This window comes from Passer montanus, unplaced genomic scaffold, assembly GCF_014805655.1.
Source record: "Passer montanus isolate IOZ18808 unplaced genomic scaffold, ASM1480565v1 scaffold57, whole genome shotgun sequence".
NCBI classification, from domain to species: domain Eukaryota; kingdom Metazoa; phylum Chordata; class Aves; order Passeriformes; family Passeridae; genus Passer; species Passer montanus.
The window spans coordinates 1,264,837-1,287,226 of record NW_024370705.1 but is presented as its reverse complement, the minus strand read 5'-3'; the positions used below and the strand labels follow the sequence as shown (position 1 = coordinate 1,287,226).

At 64.7% G+C, this 22,390-nt stretch overlaps 3 protein-coding genes across 6 annotated transcripts in view; all 3 read right to left on the bottom strand.

Annotated features, from left to right (window-relative positions):
* Positions 1-9: 9 nt before the first annotated feature.
* LOC120510295 lies at positions 10-3,782 on the bottom strand. Of its 3 annotated transcripts, none has more exons than XM_039725984.1 (3): positions 1,623-3,782; positions 1,293-1,508; positions 10-1,184 (listed from the first exon to the last, which is right to left on the bottom strand). In XM_039725984.1, exons 1-3 carry the CDS (start codon positions 1,797-1,799, stop codon positions 1,077-1,079), a joined length of 501 nt encoding a protein of 166 aa, XP_039581918.1. In that variant the 5' UTR covers positions 1,800-3,782; the 3' UTR covers positions 10-1,076. The 3 variants fall into 3 exon arrangements, with proteins under 3 accessions (XP_039581918.1, XP_039581917.1, XP_039581916.1); XM_039725983.1 differs by having other exon boundaries at positions 10-1,508; positions 1,623-1,759; positions 2,423-3,782; XM_039725982.1 differs by having other exon boundaries at positions 10-1,508.
* Positions 3,783-4,698: 916 nt separating this feature from the next.
* On the bottom strand, positions 4,699-10,334 carry CASTOR1 (cytosolic arginine sensor for mTORC1 subunit 1). 2 transcript variants are annotated; one of them, XM_039725856.1, is made up of 9 exons: positions 10,100-10,334; positions 9,914-9,984; positions 7,337-7,530; positions 7,106-7,238; positions 6,482-6,605; positions 5,834-5,947; positions 5,665-5,747; positions 5,448-5,542; positions 4,699-5,370 (listed from the first exon to the last, which is right to left on the bottom strand). In XM_039725856.1, the coding sequence occupies exons 1-9, from the start codon at positions 10,321-10,323 to the stop codon at positions 5,308-5,310; spliced, it is 1,101 nt and encodes a 366-aa protein (XP_039581790.1). In that variant the 5' UTR covers positions 10,324-10,334; the 3' UTR covers positions 4,699-5,307. The 2 variants fall into 2 exon arrangements, with proteins under 2 accessions (XP_039581790.1, XP_039581789.1); XM_039725855.1 differs by lacking the exons at positions 9,914-9,984; positions 10,100-10,334 and having other exon boundaries at positions 7,337-7,987.
* Positions 10,335-11,622: 1,288 nt separating this feature from the next.
* The window catches only part of TBC1D10A (TBC1 domain family member 10A), an 11,661-nt gene continuing 893 nt past the window's right edge, over positions 11,623-22,390 (bottom strand). Inside the window, exons 2-9 of the mRNA XM_039725854.1 lie at positions 19,237-19,336; positions 15,943-16,050; positions 15,691-15,797; positions 15,022-15,136; positions 14,746-14,811; positions 13,548-13,737; positions 13,118-13,272; positions 11,623-12,925 (exon numbers count right to left, since the gene is read on the bottom strand). Of these exons, the coding sequence (XP_039581788.1) occupies positions 12,533-12,925; positions 13,118-13,272; positions 13,548-13,737; positions 14,746-14,811; positions 15,022-15,136; positions 15,691-15,797; positions 15,943-16,050; positions 19,237-19,336 (1,234 nt within the window). The 3' untranslated portion in view covers positions 11,623-12,532. The remainder of the gene's footprint in view (positions 12,926-13,117; positions 13,273-13,547; positions 13,738-14,745; positions 14,812-15,021; positions 15,137-15,690; positions 15,798-15,942; positions 16,051-19,236; positions 19,337-22,390) is intronic.

Sequence of the window (22,390 nt, the reverse complement as noted above, 5' to 3'; positions counted from 1 at the left end):
GCACTTTATTTCCTTCTGCCGTTGTACAAAAATAAAGAAGTGCCACATGAGCGGGGGCACTGCCCATCTCTGTGTACCAAAAATATCAATACATAAATAAATCCTTGTGATGTTCATAGTTTAACACCGTAAAAAAAATACAATAAAAATAGATATTTATATATTAGAAATGTCCTTAAATACTTCTGCAAGCTGTAGGAGTTAAATTAACCCTAACAATTAATAAATACAATGAACACACAAATATTAATGTATAAATAAGGGGGAGGCAGTGGGGGCTGTCACCCACTGTCACAGTGCAGTGGCCAGAGCCAGCCCCTGCTGGGCACAGTCAGGGCTGTGGTGGCACGGCCTGGGAGGCTCGGGGGGACACGGAGGGGACAGGATGGCAACACCTAGTGTGCAGGAGTGAGCCTGGGGACACTGAGAGCACAGGGACACCGAGAGCACAGGGGACACTGAGAGCACAGGGGTGTGCAAAGGGACACTGAGCTCGGGGACACCAGGCTCAGAGGGACACAGACCGTGCCGGGATTGCACTCCCAGCTCCTCACTGGGAGCGGAGCTGGCGGCGGGCAGGCAGGGGTGACAACACCGGTGACAGCCGCCGGTGGCAGCGGCGCTCTCCGCGGGCCCGGGGCCGGTGCTGGGCGAGCAGCTCTGAGTCAGGCTGTGTCAGCCGACCCATTGAATCACTGGAAAATCCGGCAGGGCTCGGGGACAGGGAGCAGCTGGGCACCCGGGGGACACCCGGCTCCGCTGGGGCCACCTGGATCCGCGGGAGAGCGGGGCAGGACGTGGGAGAGCCAGGCAGGGCTGTCCTGCAGCCCAGCGGCGGCTCGGGGACAGCAGGGTCCCCACGAGGAGCCGAAGCGGCGGCAGATGCTGTCAGTGCATCCGAGCCCTCGCCCGGGTGAGGGCGAGGGGCTCCGCGGGGCATCCCGGCCATCGGATGCCTCTCCATCCTGGAACGGGGCTGGGATCGCCTCCCGTGGGATGGAGATGGAGATGATGGAGATGACGGAGCTGCCGGCGGGGCTGCCCTAGGGCCGAGCGGGCAGCCGCGAGCCCCGGGGTCATCTCCCGTTCTCCCGGCGCGTCCGGCGGCTCCCGGCGCCCAGCTCGGCGCTGCGCTCGGCCATGAAGCGGGCGTAGCTCCAGAGGATCCGGCAGCCCTGCAGCTTCTGTCGGAAGATGCCGAGGGATGCCGCGGGGCTGGGGAGGGGCCGGCGGCCGGGGCGGGGGCCGGGGGCCGGGAAGAGCCCCGCCAGGTTGCTGAGGAGCGCTCGCACCTTCAGGTGGGTCCCGTTCAGGCGGCGAAGGATTTCGGCCTCGGGGTGGTGGAGGTCGCGCTGCTGGCGGATGATGTCCTGCAGCGCCTGCTCCATGTGCATCATGGGCCTCCGCAGCCTCCGCAGCCCCCAGGGCCCCCTGGCCGGCCTCTGCAGCCACTCGGGGGGGTTGTTGGTGCGGCACATGTTGTGGATGGCCAGGTGCTGCTCCTTCTCCTGCTCAGGGATTGGAGAGGACGGTCAGGGACGTGGAAGCAGCACGGGGACTGTCCCCTGGCCGCCCTGTGGAGGGGACAGGCGTGACCCCTGGCCCTGGGGAAGGGGACTCACGTAGAAGGCGAAGAGCTCCTGCGCGTCCTCGGCCATGAGCCTCACCAGCGCCTGGGTCTGCTGCACGCTGGGGGCCAGCGGGGACCTGCCCCCCTGGCCCGGCACTGCCCAGAGGATGAGGAGCCCCTTGGCCACAGCTGGGGACGAAGAGGAGGGAGTCAGGGGCCGTTGGGACATCGCTGGGTGCAGGGACAGCCCTCTCTCACAGGCTCACCATCCCTGTGCCAGGAGTGAGTGCTGCCTGCACCTCAGACCCTGCGCCAAAACCCTGCTGGGCACCCGGCAGGAGGAGGAGGAGGAGGAAGGTGCTGGAGGTGCTGTGGAGCGCCCGGGATGCGCAGGCCAACCACAGCAGCTGCTCCAGCAGCTCCCCCTGCCAGCACGGGCCACCGCAAAGGAGGGGACAGCAGCCACACTCCTGGGTCCAGTCCTGCTGTCCAGCTCTGCCAGTCACTGTCCCAGTGCCTCTGTCACCCACAGCACTTTGGGTATGGCACTGGGCTGACACCAGCCTCTGTCCCTCCGGGCAAGCTGACCCCTGACCTCCCACCACTGGTCCCCAAACTGTCCCCTCCCGCCTACCGCTCCCGGCATCCCCTCTCTCCCAGGCTGCCCACTCCCAGTGCTCCCCATGTGCCACGGCGGGGAATGTCCCCGTCCCCGCCAGCGCCCGAGGGAGGCGACACGGCCGTGGCAGAGCTCGGTGCCATCGCCGGCTCCGCAGCCCCGGGGGCCCCGCGCTCCCCCGGCGCTGCCGGGCGGGCCGAGCGGCGGGCCCGCGGCCCCGGGCACACACGTACCTGCCAGCAGCGCCCAGGGCCGCCCGTCGCTCCGCATGGCCGGGGCAGGGTGTGCGCCCGGGCTGCGGCGCGCAGAGCCACTTCCTTCAGCGCCCGCGATGGGGAAGCGCGGCTTTTAAAGCGCACCCGAGTCACCCTGCGAAGGAGGCACCCGGGGAGGAAGGCTGCGAGAACTTCAGCCTGTCCGGGGCCAATGTGCAGGGTGAGAAGGGCGGGAGGAAACGGGGCCGGGCTCGGATGTTCTTCGAGTCAGTTCCTCGAGGGAGTCCGGGTGGGTCCAGCCGGGGAGGCCGCGGTGCCACCGCTGAGCCCGGAGCCGGCGGGACCCCGGGCTGGCAATCCTGGGCTCCTTGGGAAACAGACTTTTGGTTCCTGCCGTGTCACCGCTCAGCACCCAACAGGTGAACTGAAACCAGCGCCGGCTGCCCCGAAACCCCAATGCAAAAGAGGGCAGGGGCGGCTGGCAGCGGGGACGGGGATGTCACCCGTGTGCCACCACGGGGGGTTTCCCATCCCAAATCCAGCTGTGGGAGGCAAAAATCTACCCTGGAAGGAGGAAGATGGAGGTGTGGGAAGTGCACGGCATCCCAGCACTGCCCGCTGCTCCGGGAGATGCTCCGTCCGCCTGCTCACACTCACCCACACCTCTGGGTGACAAACTGGGCTGCTGAACCAAGTAGGGGACACCAGGCTTAGCACCCACGGGAACACCGAGAGCCCTGGGGCTGGCACAGCCAGCCGCGCCCAGGACAGTCCCCTCTGTCCCGCTGGCTCCCCTTCCTGGCAGGCACAGCCCGGCACCGACCGGGGTTTTCCCTTTCCTTGGAGGTGAATGTCTCTGCTCAGCGTGTCGAGGCGTGTCGCAATGCCGTTGATTTTGGTGACTCTCGCCGAATTTACGCATTTGGAGAGTTCGGTGATGGCGCAGGGGCAGAAATTAACAGCTCCTTCCAGGAAGAAGGATGCAATAGTCACTGACTTTTAGAAGTTCTTTCTTTTCCCAGAACTTCCCTGCCCCGGCCGCACCACGACCTGCACGGTCTGCTTCCTCCACCCGCTGCCTCTGACGGCTCCTCCTCTTCCTCCTCCCGGGGCCTCCCCGGCAGAGGTGGCGGCTGCGGTGGGTTCCTGGGGTGGGCAGGGCTGTGCCCAGGGCAGTCCTGGAAAGGTGGAGCAACCAGGAGAAGATCTTGCTTGTTCCACAGCAGTTTGTCCATCCCTCAGGCTGCCTCAACAGGCTGTTCACCAGCTGTCCATCCATCTGTCTGTCCACTTGTCCATCCATCCATCATCTGTGCACCCATCCAAGAATTCCTCCACCCGTTCAGCTGTGCATTAACCTGTCTATCCATATGATCATCCATCCATCCATCCATCCATCCATCCATCCATCCATCCATCCATCCATCCATCCATCCATCCCTCCCTCCCCTGCCCTGAGGGTGATCAGGGCTCCACCCTCAGCTCTCCCCTGGCCACAGCTGTCCCTGGCCCCTCCACATGGCACTGCCACCCCCTGGGCTGGGCCAGCAGGACGCCGTGGTGGTGGCCACCCTGCTGATGGCAGGAGCGTGGCCAGCACTTGCAATACCAGGAGGGACAAAAATAGCGCGGGTGACCGCACGGCCGCGGCAATTTCTTCATCGCGGGAGCGCGTCACCGGCGTCCCATGACTCGGAGAAGGGCCCGAGACAGGAAAGAGAGCCCCGGAGAGCTGGCAGGAAGCTGGTGGCTGCAAGGGTGCGGGGCTGATGTGGGCAAGACGTGCCAGGACGGGAGCACAGTGGTGCTCGGAACGCGGGATGGATTTTGGGGACAGGATGGGAGCAGAGGGCCCCACAGGCTCGTGCTGGGTCTGGCTGAGGCCCAGGCCCCCCCGGGGGCACCCCTGGCAGCAGCACCCCCAGGAGGGCACAGCCCCACCCCGAGTACCCCACTTTGCCACAGTGCTGCCAGCGAGGGAGGAGAACGTGGGGACACGGTGGCAGTGTGACAGGGACATCCCGAGGCCTGGGGTCAAGCTCCTGCCTCAGTTTCCCCCCAGTCTGGCCCAGTGTGAGGCGGGGGGAGGGCAAAAATGTGGGCCTGGGTTTCTCTGGGGCTGGTGATTTGCTGGGGGCTGCAGTTTTACCCCTTTTTTTCACCCAAAATACAGAGTAGAGAAAGTGGCCGTGTCCCAGTCACCTCACAGCCAGACTCCGTCCCCCTGTTGCATCCCAGCCCCTGCCACCAACACAGAGACCAGCTCTGGGCAACCTCCTTGGGCTACACAGAAATAAAAATAATAAGAATTTTATTGACTTATCAAAAACTGTGAGAAAATACAACTTGTGAGGGGCTGGGTGTCACTGTCACTCCTCCATGACAGGTGACAGCCAGGGCTGGCATTGAACCAAAGCCCCCCCACTGCCCCCTTGGAGATTTTTGGGGTGCCAGGGGGAACCCCAGCTCCAGGAATGCTCTCCCCTCCACGGGGCTGGTCCAGGGGTGTCCCTGAGCATCGTGGCCACTGCTCCCCTCCCAAGGGGACACATCCCACCAGCCCCAGGCTGCCCCCTGTAGCACCACGGTGGCACACCACTGCTCTTTGGCATGTCCCCGCCCTGTCCCCTCCACCTGGACACACCCACTCTCCCTGGGCCACCCACCCCGCACAGGCCAGGCCGGAGGGAGAGGTGGCACCAGGGACTGACCCCTCTCCTGGGGGCCAGTGCTCACTGCCACAAGGCCACCACGTCCCCAGAGCCACCACACCCCGGCAGAGGGAGCGCTGCCGTGCCCGCTCTGTCCCAGGCTGGGGGATCATTAACAAGAACAATTACTGAACAGGGCTGGGGAGGAGGGGGACACCACGCTGGGACAGTCAGCCCGGGGACAGCCGGCCGCTATCTGCCCTCCTGCCGCTGCTGCAGCAGGTGGATCACCTCAGCAATGCCCTCCTCGGGGACCTGCCGGGGGACAGAGGGGTGTCAGCCTCAGGGGACACCCGGGGCTGGCAGGGTCCCCGGGGAGGGGCAGGGCTCACCAGGGCGTGATCGAAGTTGAAGGTGCTGATGTAATAGGCCGAGATGTCGGCGGCCGCCAGCGGCTCCGCGATCTGCGCCACGATGCCACACTCGTCTGGGGGGGCAAAGGGGGCCCCAGGTCACTGCCACGGGGACACGCGGGCACAGCAGTGCCCCACAGCACCTCCTGGGTGGCAGTGGCACCAGCGGGGACGCGGCCAGCACGGCCTCACTCACCGAAGCCGAGGGGCTGCCCCCCGATGCGCACCATCCGCCACAGCTCCCCCGTCGAGCTGGTCAGCAGCAGGTCGCTGGGGAAGCTGAGGGGATGAAGGCAAGTGTCACCCCCTCCCCGAGCCCCCAGATCCACGGACAGAGGGACAGACAGCCCCGGGATGGCACCTACCGCTTCTGGGTCTCGGCATCCATCACGATGGAGATGTAGCCCTCGATGAGGGAGAAGGAGAAGAAGGTGATGGAGTCGAGGTCCTGGCTGCTGGTGGCTGCATCCCAGGGGGGGCTACCGAGGGGCAAGGGGACACACAAAGGGGTCACGACCCCCAAAATGGGGAGGAGAAGGGCTTGGTGGTGGCACTGGGTGTCTGAGCATCATGCTGGGGTGCTGCAGGGCAGGGGAGAAGGGACAGGAGCAGGTGGTCCCCACAGGGTCTGCAGCTCACAGGTGACACCTGTGAGGTTTTGGGGCATTCTCAAAAGGCCACAGTCACTCTGGAGCAGGAGCATGCCACCAGAAGGGACCCCATCCCAAGGGGCATGGGAGAACCCCAGCAGGATTCCCTCCCCTCAGCACCATTCCCAAACCCACCCCCTCCTGCTTTAGTCTTCCCTCTGGGATTTGGTACAATGGTGGCTTTGTCCCTTGTGTCACCTCAGGGCTCCCACCCTTCACAGTGCAGCTCCCGGGAAGACAAAACCATTTGGAAAACACCCAGAGTGTGAAAACCCGCTGGGACCAATGGCTGGGACCAATGTCACCGCAGTTCAGGTGGCACCAGGCAAGAGGCCACCCCATGTCCCCATGCCCGGGACTCACCTGTGGGAGTAGAAGAGGACGTCGATGAGCATGGTGGCGATGGCGGGCAGCGTGTCGGGGGCCACCGTCAGGACACAGAAGCGCGTCTGGGGGCTCTGCACCGGGTGCAGCGTGGGGCTGGCAGCTGGCAGGGGAACGGCCGCGTCAGGCCTGGGGACAGCGCGGGGACAGTCCCGCAGTGCCACCCCGTGGCCACCGCGCCCGCAGCCCGAAGTCTCTCAGGGAGCAGAGGGGTGGCCCGGGGTCCCAAAGGATGTGGGTACCACCGGTGAGAGCTGTAGCACCTCGGTAGGGACTGGGTGGCCCCAGACGAGCATCTCCAGTGGGAACTGGAGCATCTTGGTGGGGTCCCTCAAATACGTAGGTACCACTGGTGGGAGCAGGAGCACCTTGGCAGGGACTGGGGACAGTCCTTGTGTGGTCCTGGGGACACGGTGACCATCCCAGGATGTGGGAACCACCCATGGGAGCAGTATCTTGGCAGGACTGGATGGCTCTGGGACAGTGTGGCCTGGGGACAGGGGAGCCCTGGAGGTCCCTCAAGGATATGGGTACCAGCAGCTGTACTGGATCATCTGGGTGGGACTGGGTGGCCCCGGGGACACAGAGCCCAGTGTCACTCACGTGGCTTGGGCTTGAGGAAGCCGTTGCTCACGTCATCGCAGGTGACGGGGACACACTCGCCACCCTCCTCCTTGTAGATGTCGAACTCCCCGGCCAGCGTGTGGATCACCACGGGCAGGTCCCGCTCCCGCACCTGCCCGGGCAGCGGGATCAGGCCGGCTGTGCCACCCCTGCTCAGGGCACAGAGGGCCTGGGGACAGCCAGCCAGGCGCCCCCGTGCCCGTCACTCACCAGGATGAAGTCGGTCTGGTACGTGGAGAGCATCAGCACCGAGACGTGGTGCTCGGCCAGCGGCGCGATGACCGAGCGCGCGATCTTGGTGACACCGGTGGCCTGGCAGCCGGGCGGCTCCCGCCCGTTGGAGACGACGCTGAGCACCAGCCACGTGGAATCTGCCACCTGCATGAACTCGGAGGGTGGCAGCTCTGCGAGGGACAAGGGACACTGGGGCAGGTGGCTCCGCAGGGCTCGGCACAGCCAGAAACAGAGCCGGGGCCAGCTCGGGACTGTGTGCCACACTGACCCCCAAGGCAGGATCAGCCCCAGGCGTGGGGACGCTGCTTTGGGGTGCAGATGAGCCCCATCCACAGGTGGAATGAGCCAGGGCTCAGCTGCTCCACACTGGGATCTGGCCATAGGGATGAGGGGGGCCAAGGCTACAGCCCCCCCAATGCCCAAGATGTGTCTCTCCTCCCTGTGCCAGGGCCCCAGGCTGGGTGCAGGGAGTGTTGGCATTGCACCCCAAAACCAGCACCATCAGGGCCGTGGGGCTGCCCTGCTCATCCTCTGCCCCTAGGAACCCCCAGCCCAGCGCCCACCACCAGGGATGCTCAGGGATGCACACTGGGCATTGGAGGGGATAAGGGCAGGGGATCCCAGCACCTGGGGCATCCTCTGCTCCCAGGAACCCCCAGCCCAGCGCCCACCACCAGGGATGCACACTGGGCATTGGAGGGGACAAGGGCAGGGCCATCCCGCTGTCCTGGGCGTCCCAGCACCTGGTCCCAGCCTGGTGGAGAGACCCCAGGCTGGCAGAGGGCCACAGCTAATTCCCAAAAATCTGCTGGTGTTGGCCTGCTGTTCCTGCCTCCCACCTCCCTTGCTCCCACTCTCCTGCCCAGGAGAGACCCCAGGCTGGCAGAGGGCCACAGCTAATTCCCTAAAATCTGCTGGTGTTGGCAGAGTGGGCATAGGCCTGCTGTTCCTGCCTCCCACCGCCCTTGCTCCCACCCTCCTGCCCAGGGGAGGGGCTGGCACTGCTGGGGTACCCCAGGACTCAGCCAGGGCGCCCCCTCCTCTCTGGGCTCCCCTTCCCAGCACGGGACAGGCCAGGGCACCCAGGGGTCTCCTCCCACGCACTCCCATGCGGGAAAGGTGGGAGCAGCTCCCATGGGAGATCACACAAGCCCCCAGCCCCAAGCCCAGCTGAGACCCCGAACTCTTCACACCAGCAGTGGAGGGCAGGTCGCATGGGGGACCCCCTCGGGGGACAGGCTCTGTACCCCACTCCCAAGCTCGGCCCGGGGCAGGGCAGGAGCGGGGCCGGATCCAGGGCCTCGCGGGTGTTCCCAGCGCCTGTTCCTGTGCAGGAAGCGCCAGAACGGCCTCGGCTCCGGCCCAGGGCCCAGTGCTGGGAACAGGGGGGCGGGACAGGGACTCGGGGACATGGGGACCTGTCCCAGAGCTCAGCGTTTAATTGCTTTTCAACACCACCCTGGGCGAGGCTGAATGCAAGGGGACCTCGCTGCCCGTGTCACCCACCCCAGGGCTGAATCCTGATCCCAAGGGAAGAGGGGGTGCAGCTCTCCTCTGCTGGGGTCGCCTTCCAGCCCGGCAGCGGGGGGACCCCGGCAGCCCCCAGCCAAGGGGGGTTCACAGGGCACTGCAGGCCGCAGGCTCGCAGGACCATTGTTCAGCACTTCCCGCCCTCCCCTCGGGATTGAGGAATATTTGTCTGCAGGCCCCAAAATAAAACAATACATGGGGAACAGCTCTGGCTCTGGGAGCGGGGAGAGCCCGGGACACGGTCCTGTTCCACAGCACAAGGAGGTGAGCCTGGCACCTGGCCGTGAGCACCCGTGGCCGGAGCGCTGACCCTTGTTCCCTGGGTCACGGCCAAGGATCCGCTGCGCCCAGCTCCTGCGGCCGCGGCAGGAAGGTTTGGGCGTGGGAAGGCGGGCCGGGATCCGGACCCTCTGGCTCAGCCCGTTGGGCCGGTACCCGGGCAGGGCTGGCCGCGAGGGTGATGCACGGCACGCGCCAGGTCACCCGCGGTGGGGACGTCACCAAATGGCACCTCCCTGGGAGAGCGACTGGCTTGGAAGGGATCAAAGCAGCCCAGGACACCCCAAAAGCTGGGCCCTGCTGCCGGACAGGGCTCACCCCTGCCAGCCCGGCTGGGCCTGTGCTTTGCCCTCCTCTGCCAGGCTCCAGTTGGCCCTCTCCGGGAGGAGGGACGGGATGAAACCGGAGGCGGGAATGATGACAGGAGCGCTGCCAGAGCCTGGAGCGCTGCCCGCGGGCATCCCGGGAGGTGCCTGCGCCCTGCCGGGAGCAGCCGCGCTGCGGGCTGGCACCGCTCGGTGCCACGAGCCGGGGGGCAGCTCTGCCCCGAGGGCTGCCGGGGCGAGGGCAGCCGCGCCGGGACAGCCTCGGCCGGGCAAGCCGGCACATCCCTGGCGCAGGCGCCGGGGGGCCGGGATGGGCATGTTCCGAGGGAGCCGAGCACAAGCCGGGACTCGCTCCCCGCGGCCCAGAGCCCGTGCCCGCCGTGCCAGCCCGCCCTGCCAGCGGGACACCGCTCGCTACCTTTGAAGCCCTCCTCGTCCAGCATGACCGTGTAGTCCTCGGGGGTCTCCGTCAGGCTGAAGAACTTGCATCTGAAGCAGAAGAAATCGGTGCTGCTGACCTCAAAACCGCCGCCGCCTCCCGGGGCCGGGAGTCGGGGGAAGAAGAGGAGAAGGAGGAGGCCGGTGTGGGGAGAGAAGCCGGTACCGGCAGCGCTGGGGCAGGAAGAGCAGCTTGAGCAGCGGGTGCGTGTAGAGCCAGAGCCCGCGGCGGGCCAGGCTCAGCACCCGCACCCGGTGCTCCAGGATGTGCAGGTCCATGGCGGCCGCGCCGCCCCGGGAGCCGCCGCCGCCGCCGCTATAAGGGCGGACACGGGACCGCCCCGGGACCGCCCCGCATCGCCCCGGGACCGGCCCAGGACCGCCCCGCATCGCCCCGGGACCGCCCCGGAACCGCCCCGCATCGCCCCGGGACCGCCCCGGAACCGCCCCGCATCGCCCCGGGACCGGCCCAGGACCGCCCCGCATCGCCCCGGGACCGGCCCAGGACCGCCCCGCATTGCCCCGGGACCGCCTCACATCGCCCCGCAACCGCCCCGGAACCGCCCCGCTTCGGTTCGTCAACGGCCTGTGGCCGCCCTTATCGCCCAGGGACCGATCCGGGAACGCTCCGTATCTCTCTGGGACCGCCCTGCGACCGCCTGCCTGGGCCGGGACCGCCCCGCACTGCTTCGGGACCCGACCGGCACCGCCCCGCACGGCGAGAAAGGCAGCGAGCCGGGCCCGGCGCTCCGGGAGCAGCCCCGGTCCAGAGCCCCGGGATAGCCGCACTGGAGCCCCGGGATAGCCGCACCGGAGCCTCGGAACCAGCCCCAGTACAGAACTCCACGGTGCCCAAACCAGCCCAAATTCAGCGCCCCGGGGTGCCTGGAGCAGCTCCAGCTCAGAGTCCCGGGGTACCCCCGAACTGCAGCCCTGGGGGTGCCCAAACCAGCCTCAGTTCAACAGCCCAGGGTGCCCAACCAAGGGAGACCCTGCCAACGCCACTGTACCCCCAACCCCTGCACCCAGCCGGGTCCCACATACTCAATACCAGGCCTGGAGAGGGGATTCACCAAACCAGGTCCACCCCCTGAAAAAGGGGGTTGTGGAGGGAGGAATGGAGGTTTGGGCAGAATTCCTGCCTGCCGGAAGAAGGAGAGAGATGGTGTGGGCACCATTTTGAGCTCTGAGGTGCCACGGGATTAATTAGGGGTCCCCTGGCTCTGTTCAGCCACAGGAGCTGTGACAGTGGGAGAAGGGGAAAGGCCTGGGTGCTGGGATGGGAGTGCACCAGAGCCTGGCAGCCACCACTATCACAAGTTGGGGCAAGTCTCAGTCTCCTCCCATTCCACTTCAAACGGGCAGCCCAAGGCTGGGTGACACAGCAGGGCTGGGCCACCCTCTGCGGTGACAGAGCAGTGACAGTGACAGCAGCGTGGCCCTTCCCAGGACACTGCCCAGGACAAGGGCAGCCAAGGGAGACGGGACCCAGGGAAGGGTGCATGCCAGTCAGTGTCCAGTGCAAGTGGGATGCAGGGGAGGGTGCTCCCCAGGGACAGAGAGCCAAGGGTAGGGTCCAGGTCAGGGTGCCCCCGAAGCTGGTACTGCTGCAGCAAGTGGGAGGTGACCCCCTTGCCTCCTGCCACCCTCCACCCCCCATCCCAGGCCGAGAGAGGTGGGAGCCAGGGCTGCGCCTTTACACACTCGCTTTATTGACCCCTTTGTACAAAACTGCTTTTCCCACTTTATTTTACAAACCCACCACCCACCCTTGGGGAGGGCAGGGGGGGCAGAGGGGACCCCACAACCAGGGAGCACCTGGCTGCTGCTCACCCACCCCGTCTCACCTGCGCTGGGGCCTGGGGGGGCGGCAGTGGTGGGGTGAGCCCTGGCAGGGTAAACACTCCCCCTGAGCTCTGGGGAACTGGGGGATGGGAGGGGATGGGATGGGGGGGCTTTAGCCCCAAAACTCAAATCCCGCTGCCTCTAGCGCATCCTGCCTCGGTCCCTGTCCTGCCTCGGAGGAATAATAAATAGGCTCAGTGAGTAGGTAAGTTGGGTACTACATATAGGGCTACAGCTTGATATATCCTCACTAGATAAGAGGGGGGCGAGGGGTCCCAGGGCTCCTCGTGTACCCCCAGTGCCCTGCGCCAGGCCTAAGTGCTCGGGAGCCAGGGCTGGGGCTGCCTGGCTGGCACAGGGTGGGGGCTAGGGAGGGACCCGGGGGGGGTGATGGGTTGAGGGGCTCTGGGACGGGGAGAAGGGCCCGAGGGGCAGCCCAGCCCCCCAGTGTGGGGAGGGAGCTCGGGTGGCTCAGCCACCCCCTGCCCGGGCTCCCACCGCTCGTGGTGCCAGCACCCTGCGGGGTGGGCACCCAGCGCAGACCCACGGTGTCCCCTTTGGTCACCACACCTGGCCAAGCTCCACGCATGCCCCGAGAGGGCCACGCTGTTCTCACGGGGCCGCACAGCCCCCCTGTCCCATCCCTCCAGCTCAGAGCCCCCAGCGCCGGGTGCCAGGGTCCCCCTGGGTGTCCTCGCGCCCGGGTCCGTGCGCAGCCCCGCTGAGCCCGGCTGCCCGGGGTGTGGGCCGGGCCCTACAAGTACGTGTCCTCGCTCTCCCGGGAGCTCAGGCTCTCCTTGGACTGGTGGTGGGGGGAGACCTGGGGGTGCAGCAGCTCCCGGGTCGTGCCGGGCGCCCCGTTGCCCTCAGCCCCGGGGCCGTTGGCAGGACTGGCCGGGCCCTTTTCCCGGCTCTTCTCCTTGCTCTTGCGGGCTTTGGGCACGGGGGCGGGCCCGGGGGAAACGATGATGGAGGGGACGGGCTCCAGCGCCTTTCGCGGCGCGGGCTCCGCCTCGCTGATGGCCTTGGCGCCGTGCAGGCGCGGCGGGGACTTGCACTGCAGCTCTCCGTGCGTCTCCCGCCACTTCTTCAGCTGGATCAGGTGCTCCCGCTCGATCTGACGCTCCGTCACCGGCAGCTCGATGACCTGTGGGGACACTTGCGCCATCAGCGACAGTGCCACCGGGGCTGGGTGTGGGATCCCCCTCGGGGCACAGGAAATGCTAACCAAGCTTTTTGGGAGCTGCTGCCCATGCTCCGCCCACCCAGGGACAGCCCGGTCCGGCAGCACTGGCCAGCTGGGTAGCACTGGGACCCCAGACCGTCCCCAGCACCTCACCTCCTGCACCAGGAAGGCCTCCTGCATGATTTTGGGGCTGAGGGCCCTCAGCCTCTCCATGGTCTCATACTGGCCCTGGCAGGATTTCAGTTTGTCCGAGGAGCCCAGGGTGTGTTTGAGTAGCACCAGGCCCACCCGGAAGATGATCTTCACTCCTGCAAGAGGAGACGTGAGGCAGTGAGTACCAGGCAGGACAGGGTGACACTGCCCCATGTCCCTCAAATGCTGTGGGGCAGCAGATCCCAGTCCCACTAACAGTCAGGACATGCAAGAGGGTGAATTTGGGATGTACATGCCTCCCCACCCTGAGGAAAACAGCCCACCTCCCCCCCAGGCATGTGGCTGCCCCAAACCTGTCCTGCTACAGGTCCCACGGCTGTGGGGAGTGCAGTCCCCCCAGGAGGAGGATGAGGATGGTGGGAGCTCCCACCTTCACAGAAGAACATGTCCCAGACGCGCAGGACGGAGCTCCAGGGCAGCGTGCGGGAGAAGGCGCACATGAACCACTCTGTCATGTACAGGATGGGGTCGATCTTCTGCTTGCTCAAGTGTTTGTAGGCCACAGGCGACACCTTGTGCAGCAGTGAGAAGAGGATCTGTCCGTCCAGCTGGATGGCTTCCTGCAGGGACAGGGACCAGCATCCCAGTGAATACCCCAGCCCTGGGATCAGCCCCCAGGGCCCGGCCCCAGCAGGGGCAGCTAAGCCTGTACAGCTGATATGAGCAGAGCTGTGTCCCATGGATGTTGCACTGACACCCCATCCCTGAATGTGAAATGCTTCTGGGAGCCACGGCACAACAGGGAGACTCTGGGAATACCCAGCCCCTCCCCAGACTCCTTCTTTCCCTAGGGTGAGGAGCTGGATAAGTTTTTGGCCTGGAGGTGCAGAATCATGGCATGGTTTGGGTTGGAAGGGACCTTAAAACTCATCTCATTCCACCCAATTGCCATGTGGTACCTTCCCAGGTTGCTCCAAGCCTGTCTAACCTGGCCTGGAACACTGCCAGGGATAGGGTGGCCACAGCTGCTCTGGGCACTCTGTGCCAGGGCCTGCCCACCCTGCCAGGGAACAATTCCTTCCCACTATTCCATCCATCCCTGCCCTTTGGCAGTGGGAAGCCATTCCCTGTGTCCTGTCCCTCCATTCCTTGTCCCAAGTCCCTCCTCAGCTCTCCTGAAGCCCCTTTAGGCCTTGGAAGGGGCTCCAAGGTCTCTGGGGAGCCTTCTCTTCTCCAGGTGAACACCACCAGATCCAGCCTGGCTCCAGAGCAGCCTGCTCCAACCCTCACAGCAGCTCCATGAATTCCTCTGGACTGGCTCCAGCAGCTCCAGGTCCTTCCTGAGCTGGACCCCAGGGCTGGGGCAGCTCTGCAGGTGGGGTCTCACCTGGGCAGGGCAGAGGGGCAGAATCCCCTCTCCCCTGCTGCCCACACTGGGGGCTCAGCCCAAGACACATGGCCAGGGTATGGCCAACCCTTACCAACCAGCACCTCCATGTCCTTCTCCCCAGGGCTGCTCTTGATCCCTCCATCTCCAGCCCAGATTGGTCCTGGGGGTTGCCCCAACCCAGATGCAGAACCCTGCAGATCCCTGCCACTGCTGAAGGCACCATGAGCCCTTTACTCACCAGTTTCTCGCTGTAGTAGCCAGGAAGGTACTTCTCACAGATCTGCACCAAGCACCAGAACGCTTGCTGCAAGCCAAGGAACAGCAGGTGAGCACCCAGAGGGCATCCCTGTGGCCCACTCCCTGCTCCCAGGGACCACGGGAGAGGGTGGGAAGCAGCAGAGCACCCCTGGGGCACTCTGGGTTGCTCTGAGGCAGGCACCCCACTCATCAGCACAGCCCAAGGGGCCCCACACCCCCGGGAGGTGCCCGCTGTCCCGGAGGCGCGTGCCCGTACCTCGGCCGGCATGTGCATGAGCAGGACGGCGGCGATGGGCGCCTGGGCCTGGCAGTAGCCCTCCTCAGGGCGGTACAGCGTGTACGCCTTCAGCACCCGGAACAGGTCCTGCTGCCTGCAGAGACACCCGGGCACGCACAGCTGGGCACACGGCACGCGCGTGGCCCTGCAGCCTTCCCCCGCATGCCGGGCGCGAGCCTGGGTCAGTCCCGGGCTGGGATCCCTTTTCCACACAAACCTGGGGCTCCAGGACACAACAGCTCTGGGAAGCTCGGCCCACAGAGGGCAGATCCTGCCTGGATCTGGGAATTGAGGCATGGAGACAACCACCCTGCCCAGAGTGAGCCACGGACAGGCAGGGGCCCAGCTGCAAGCACACGGGCACAGGCACTCCCCAACACATTGGGAGCAGCATTTTTCTGGTCAAATGGAAGCCACAGGCTGCCACCTCCTCCCTCTGCCCTCCTGTCATAGCAATTCCCACCCCACTGGGTGTCAGAGCTGGTCTGAGCCATCCTGTTTTCAGCTCGTGGATGCTGTGGGAGTATAGGGAATGCTGGAGGAATGGGGAGGACGCTTGGAACGTGAGTGTGGCTCCATGAGCTGGGACAGACAGTGCCCACCCCATCCATGGCTGCTGAGGGCTGGACACACGGTAGCTCCACATACCCATGGCCTCCACGTGACACAAACATCTCATGGAAGGGGAACTGCCGATGGAGATCCCGCTCGATCACATCCAGCCACTTCGGATCTCCTGTGAGGAGGTCCAGTTCCTGGGGAGGGCAAGACTGGGGTGAGCAACACCCTTGACACCCCCCCAAGATGTCTGAGATCCCAACATGCACCCAAGCCTGAGCAGAAGCCACCCCAGCACTGCCCCCTCCCTGGTGGTGCAGGAGGGTCCCCAGCAGGACTCACATCAAACTTGCCCATGTTCTGCTCCAGCTTGACCTTGCTCCCAGAGAGGTACTGCCAGGCCCGGCCCCGCAGCGAGGGCGGGATCCCCTTCTGGCACCGCAGCCGGATCTGCGGGAGAGACGCAGCCGTCACAGGAAAATCACAGAGCGCTGGCAAACAAAGACACTCCTGGGCAAGGTGGGAGCCAGGCCAGCACCACGGCCACAGGCTGGTCCCCTGCTGCCTCCCAAACAAGAAGTGTCCCTGAGCCCCTGGGATGCCAGCTGGAATGGCAGTCAAGCACCAGCAGCACGGGGGAGCTGCCAGAGGCACAGCAGAGGCTCTGTGGCTTGCAAACAGCTCCAAACAAGCCTGGCACTGCCTCAAAGCCAGATCCTGCTGGGAGCTGGAAAAGCAAACACTGGAGTCAAGGTGGGGAGTGAGTGGCTCTGTCCCACATGGGAAGCACTGAGGACACAGGGGAAGCTCCCCAGCCCCCAGTCCAGTCCCCCATCCCCCTGTGGAAAGCAGGGATGTGCACCCTGACCAGTGTCTCAGTCTTTCCACCTGCTCATCCTGGGCAGAAGGGCAGGTCTGTTCCTATCTCTCTGCCAGATCCTGAGGCCCCTGGAGCCAGCTCCATGCCCACAGTTTCCTGTGCCCCTGGTTTCCTTGGCAGTGGGCACCAGCCAGGACCAAAGTCCAGGCGAGGCAGTCGGTGCCTACCCTGCATGGGGAGCTGAGCCAGCTTAGCTCTGGTGCTGCCTACACCAGCAGGGACCAAATCAGAGCCCCAGCAACCCACTCCAAATCCTCATCAGCAGTAGCTCCAAATTACACAATGGAATGGTTAGGGTTGGGAGGGACATTAAAGACCATCTCATTCCATGGGCAGGGACACCTCCCACTGTCCCAGGCTGCTCCAAGCCCCAGTGTCCAGCCTGGCCTTGGACCCTGCCAGGGATCCAGGGGCAGCCACAACTGCTCTGGGCACCCTGTGCCAGGGCCTGCCCATCCTCACAGCCAACAATTCCTAATTCCCAATATCCCATCCAGCCCTGCCCTCTGGCAGTGGGAAGCCATTCCCTGTGTCCTGTCCCTCCATCCTTGTCCCCAGTCTCTCTCCAGCTCTCCTGGAGCCCCTTCAGGCCCTGCAAGGGGCTCTGAGCTCTCCCTGGAGCCTTCTCTTCTTCAGGTGAGCACTCCCAGCTCTCCAGCCTGGCTCCAGAGCAGGGGGGCTCCAGCCCTTGGAGCATCTCCATGGCCTCCTCTGGACTCTCCAGCAGCTCCACATCCTTACATGTTCTTTTCCTCACAGTCCTCAGCCAGGGTATGTGTGAGCCCCACAAGCCTAGTGCTTTCAGCACAGCCACTCCCCACAACACCCTGCAAAACCCTAGCACAGCCTCCTCTCCTCATATCCCTGCTTGGGTGGCACGTGCCAACTGTGCCAGAGCTCTGAGAGCAGCGGCCAACAGCTCCCAAATCCTCCCCAGGCGTCCCCTGCCTGCCCACGGCTGTGTTTCCCTGTTTGCTGGAGCAGCTGAGGAGCAGGTGGCTGTTTCCAAGCACAGTACCATCACCTCCCCAGGGGGTTTGCTGCTCCCTCACTGGTTGTTTGCAGGGACAGGTCCCTTTGTGGTGGCAGGAAACACAGCGGACCATGCCCAGGGCTGCTGTGGGCAGCTCCATGGCTGACAGCTCCCATTTCCAGCCAGCTCCCCTTCCTGCTGGCTGAGCTGCCAGGAAGGAAAGCGCCTCACTGGGTTTTGGTTCAGCAGCCCCTCCAGCCGGCTGGGCCAGCAGCTCCTCCCCTTGGACCCACGTGGGTCCTGCCATCACCCCCACGATCCCACCGTCATCTGGGAGTGTCTGGGCTGAGGATGCTGAAAGCAAGGTGAAGTCAGAGCGCTGCCCGTGCCAGGAGAGCAGTGGGAGCTGCCCACCCACACGTCTGCCCTCCTTCCAGCACGCGGTGCTGGCACAGTGCAGCACCATGAGGGATGTGGGGTCAGGCCGCTGGGATCGGGGCCAGGCAGGGAGATTTTGGGATGTTGGAGCGGTGCAGGTGTGAGCAAGCCTGGCAGGAGCTGGCCCAGGGATCGATGGGCTGCCTGCCAACCCTGGTGAGACAGCCAGAAAAGTACTGGGGTTTTTCAGAGGCTCAGGGAGCTCCCCCAGAGCAGCAGAGACCTGCACCATGCAGGCTCCTGCCAGACCAAGGATAGCTGACAGCATCCAAGGCCAGGCCTGGCAGCCTTCCCTGAGCAGCCCCAGGGATACAGGCACAGAGCAGCATTCCAGAGCAGCGTCTCCAAAGCTCCAGGCATAGATTTTTCCTGCAGGACAGACTATACAGCACATCAGCCCCATGGAGACTCCCAGAGGCTTGGCTCAAGCACAAGGGAGCTGCTGGAGCACTCACCCCATCCCAGAGGGCACCCTGTGGCACACGGCCGGAGAGTGGTGGAAATTGCCTGTGGAACAAAGCACCCGCCTGCCATGGCCCAGAAAACTCTCCCAAATCCTTTAAGAGCAGCCAAGAAACAGATGAGGGATTCCGGTGTCATTCACCAGGCACTGAGTAGGGGTGGCACTCTGGGCACACTGAGGAGACTCTGCCAGCATGGGGAGAAGAAAAGAGCAGCCAAGAAACAGATGAGGGATTCCGGTGTCATTCACCAGGCACTGAGTAGGGGTGGCACTCTGGGCACACTGAGGAGACTCTGCCAGCATGGGGAGGAGGAGAAGGCCCTTTGGCCACTCTCTGGCACTGCTGTCCCATACCAGCAGCTTCACTGCCCCCAGCAGATACACAGCAGCAGCCCTGGACTTGCTGCATCCCAATTCCCGCCTCATCTGCAGGCTCAGGGGATCAGGGAGCACCAGCAAACCAAGCCATGGAGCCAGCCAGGAGTCTCCCAGGGACCCCTGTTCACAGACCAGTGTCACGCGCATGAGGCTCAAACATTTCCTACACCGAGCTTTTTTTGGTCTGCAAGATGCTCAGAACAGAAGTTTCCATGAGCAAACAATTCCCATGGCTGCCTGCAGGCAGCCAAAAAAGCTCTAGGAAAGCTCCAGCCCGGCAGGGAAGAGTTGGAGGCAGAAGTGGGCTGGCTCAGGACCACTCAGCCCCCCCAGGCTCCAGTTTCCAAGGGGAGTGAACAGCCCATTCAAGCTAACAGCATCATCCAAAGGCACACAGACGCCTGCCTGCAGGGAGCCAGTGATACCAGGCTGCCCCAAAGGGACGCTGCTGTGCCTGGCTGTCCCTCACTGCCACCTCCCAGAGGCGACACGGCTGTCACTTACCTTCTTGTGTTTCTTGGCCATCCACTTGTCCCAGTTGTTGAGCATATCCAGCCACTTGGACTCCCGCTGCCGGAGCACCTCCAAGGGCACCTCCTCCAGCCTGTGGGACCAGGAGGAAGAGGCCGGTCAGCGGGTGCCTGGCTGAGCCCCCTGGCCTCCCGAGCACCCTGGGTGTCCCCCATGCAGGTGGCTGCACCCCTCAAGGCACAGGGCTCAGGACACGCTCGGCAGCGCCGGCGTTTCGGCAGCTGCCGGAAGCGCTCGCTACCCGTGAGTGAAGTCACTGCACCAGCAGAGCTGCTCAAACCTCTCAGGAGCTGCCTGCACTGCACACAGCACATGCTGCAGCATCCCCAGGGACACGCCAGGAAGGTGAGGGATGAGCAAGACCTGATCCCTGTGGCAGAGGCCAGCTGCACACGGAGAGTCAGGGCCATAAGCATCGTGTCATTCACACAGCTCCAGCCACACTGCGCTCCCAACGCCTGGCGCTGCTCCAGGCCGGCGCTGAGCCCGGACCAGGGTCCTCAGGAGGGAGGGGAGTGTTTTCCAGAAACGGCTCAGTCTAGCCAGGGAATCCGATTTAACCCTGCTGAGGCAGCGGGGATGCTGCACTGCAGCCTCCAACCCCCCGTGGCACCGCATCTGTGCCGAGATGGGTGACAGGCAGCTCGGGCAGGCCCAGGCAGGGACATCCAAGGAGAGCAGACGCTCCTCCAAGCCATCAGTGAAGTCTCAATGCCTTCCCAGGCTCTGCTCCACACTGTTCTGTAGCCACACCAATTTCAGGAAGAGTCAGATCCTTCCTGAGGACCCGAGGCCAGTGGCCTGGTGCTGAGCATCCTCCAGCAGCCAGCCCCACTACAGGGCACGCAGGCCCTGCCTCCTCCCTGCCCATGCCGAGCCGGAAAGCGAGCGCAGGGTGAGCCCAGGGCCGTGTCCAGCTGGCAGTGCTGCCCGCGCCCTGCCCAGCCCCACCCACCGCAGCGGGTCGGACGGGGCGAGCACGATTGTTCCGAGAGCAAACCCGCTCCCAAAGGATCTGCTTTGCTTGGCTCCCCACCCTCCCCAGCACGGCCAGGCATGGCCGGCAGCTCCCCAGCCCGGCGCGGAGATGGAGGCAGCGCTGGCCTCCAGCCGGGGCTCCGCGAGGCGTGGGAAGCTCGGGAGCGCGGGACGCTGGATACAGGAGCTGGCTGTGGGCCTGCTGGAGCCCCGCCAGCACAGACTGGAAGCTGTTCCCAGCTGATGGCTGCCTGGCAGCGGGCAGGGAGCGAGCACCGGCTGCATTTCATATGGCCCAGGCGGGAGGGCGGGGGCACTCCGGGCGGGGAAGTGACGGGATGCCCTATGCCAGCAATGCGTTCCTCTGCATCCACACGGGGTGACATCCCCACGGCTCGGCCCTTCGCGTGCCCTCAGACCCTCTGAGGATGCTCGGACACCCTGCCTGCCCTTCCTGTGCTTCCCCTCCCAGCACGGCAAACCCAACTCTGGCAGCCACAGCGGGAGGTCATCCCTTCATCCCTCCTGGGCAGACAGTCAGCCAACAGAGCCCTGGAGCAGGCACGGCAAACCCAACTCTGGCAGCCACAGCCAGAGTATTCCCCTTCATCCCTCCTGGGCAGACAGTCAGAGCCCTGGAGCAGAGCAGGATTGGGCCCCAGCACATCTGTGGCTGCTGCAGAGCTCAGTCCCCAGTGACTGCAGCCACCACACTGTCAGCACCCTTGGGAGCAGCCACTGGCCCCCAGCACCACAACCTGCATCCAGAGCTGCTGCTGCCTCCAGCAGGGACAGGGACACCCACCCAGGGACAGGGACAGCCACAGGAATGACAGCCAGGACAAGTGTCCCTTAAATACGGTGTGTGGCCAGGACAGGGTGCAGCACCACAAGAAGGAGAGGCCACACCACTCCCGCGGTGCAGAGGGACAAGGTTTATCACCCAGAGTGATGCACCTTGCCCAGTGCCAACATTCCAACCTCCAGCACCGTTTCACCCCCAGACCCACCCAGTAACACCCACAGGCTACGGGGGGTGAACGCTCTGCTCCTCACAGAGAGGGAAACTGAGGCACAGCTGGCACCAGGGCACTCAGGTGGGCAAAACGCAGCGAGCGCGCTCCAGGCAATGTCCCAGCAGGAGAGGAGCTGGCTGCCACGCGCTCTTCCCACCGCCATCCCGACTTTCTCTGGGCGTTGCTGTGAAAGCAGGGCCAGGAAGGCAAACGCCAAACACGCTGCTGAACCAGCTTGACAGCAACAGCACATTCCTGGGTGTCAGCACCGCCCTGGGGCCCAGCGCCTCGGGTTAGCCTCACTTCCTCCGAGGTTTCCTCCGCAGAGCGGGGTGACCATGGTGCCTTTGCCAGCACTGCCAACAAGGGGTCCTTGGAAGGACACCACGGCCTGGCCTCCTTGGCTTGACAGAGGCCAAAAGTCCACTGGAGTCAGTGCCTGGAGCTGACCAGACACTGACCTCGTGTGTTGGCAGCTCCCTGATCCCAAATGGGGTGGACACCACTTCCCAGCCATTCACCCTCTTCAGAGAGAGACCAGACAGCAGGAACAACTTCTGGGGCTCTTCACAGAGCCATCACAACATCACGGAATGGTCTGGAGTGGGAAGGGACCTTAAAGCTCATCCAATGCCACCCCTGCCATGGGCAGGGACACTTTCCATTAGCCCAGGGTGCTCCAAGCCTCAATGTCCAGCCTGGCCTTGGACATTTCCAGGGATCCAGGGGCAGCCACAGCTTCTATGGGCACCCTGTGCCAGGGCCTCAGCACCCTCCAGGGAACGATTTCTCCCCAATGTCCCATCTAACCCAGCCCTCCGACAGAAGGAAACCGTTCCTCCTTATCCTGTCACTCCAGGTCCTTGCCCAAGGCAGGACTCCAGCTTCCCTTGCAGCCCCTTCAGGCACTCAAACGGGCTCTTAAGCTCTGCTCGGATCCTTCCCTTCTGCAGGCTGAACACCCGCAGGTCTCCCAGTCTGGCTCCCTCGTTCACATCCCGGCTGTTGCGGCCTCCGCCACGGGCACGAACGGTGCCTGACAGCGGCGCCGGCGGCCCCGCGCCCAGCCCGGGGGCGGCGGGACGAACCCCCCGGGGCGGGGAGAGCCGCGGCCGGCCCGGCCCAGCCCCAGG

Bases quoted from the DNA above. Each gene is read 5' to 3' on its own strand.
- CASTOR1 (XM_039725855.1), bottom strand. From the start codon at position 7,840: ATGCCAACACTCCCTGCACCCAGCCTGGGGCCCTGGCACAGGGAGGAG. The intron at 5,948-6,481 runs GTGAGTCCCGGG...GCCCCTCGGTAG, and splicing joins GTCCTCTTCTACTCCCACAG to CCCCCCCTGGGATGCAGCCA. The intron at 5,543-5,664 runs GTGAGTGAGGCC...TTGCCCCCCCAG, and splicing joins GGGGCAGCCCCTCGGCTTCG to ACGAGTGTGGCATCGTGGCG.
- LOC120510295 (XM_039725982.1), bottom strand. From the start codon at position 1,799: ATGTCCCAACGGCCCCTGACTCCCTCCTCTTCGTCCCCAGCTGTGGCC. The intron at 1,509-1,622 runs GTGAGTCCCCTT...ATCCCTGAGCAG, and splicing joins AGGAGCTCTTCGCCTTCTAC to GAGAAGGAGCAGCACCTGGC.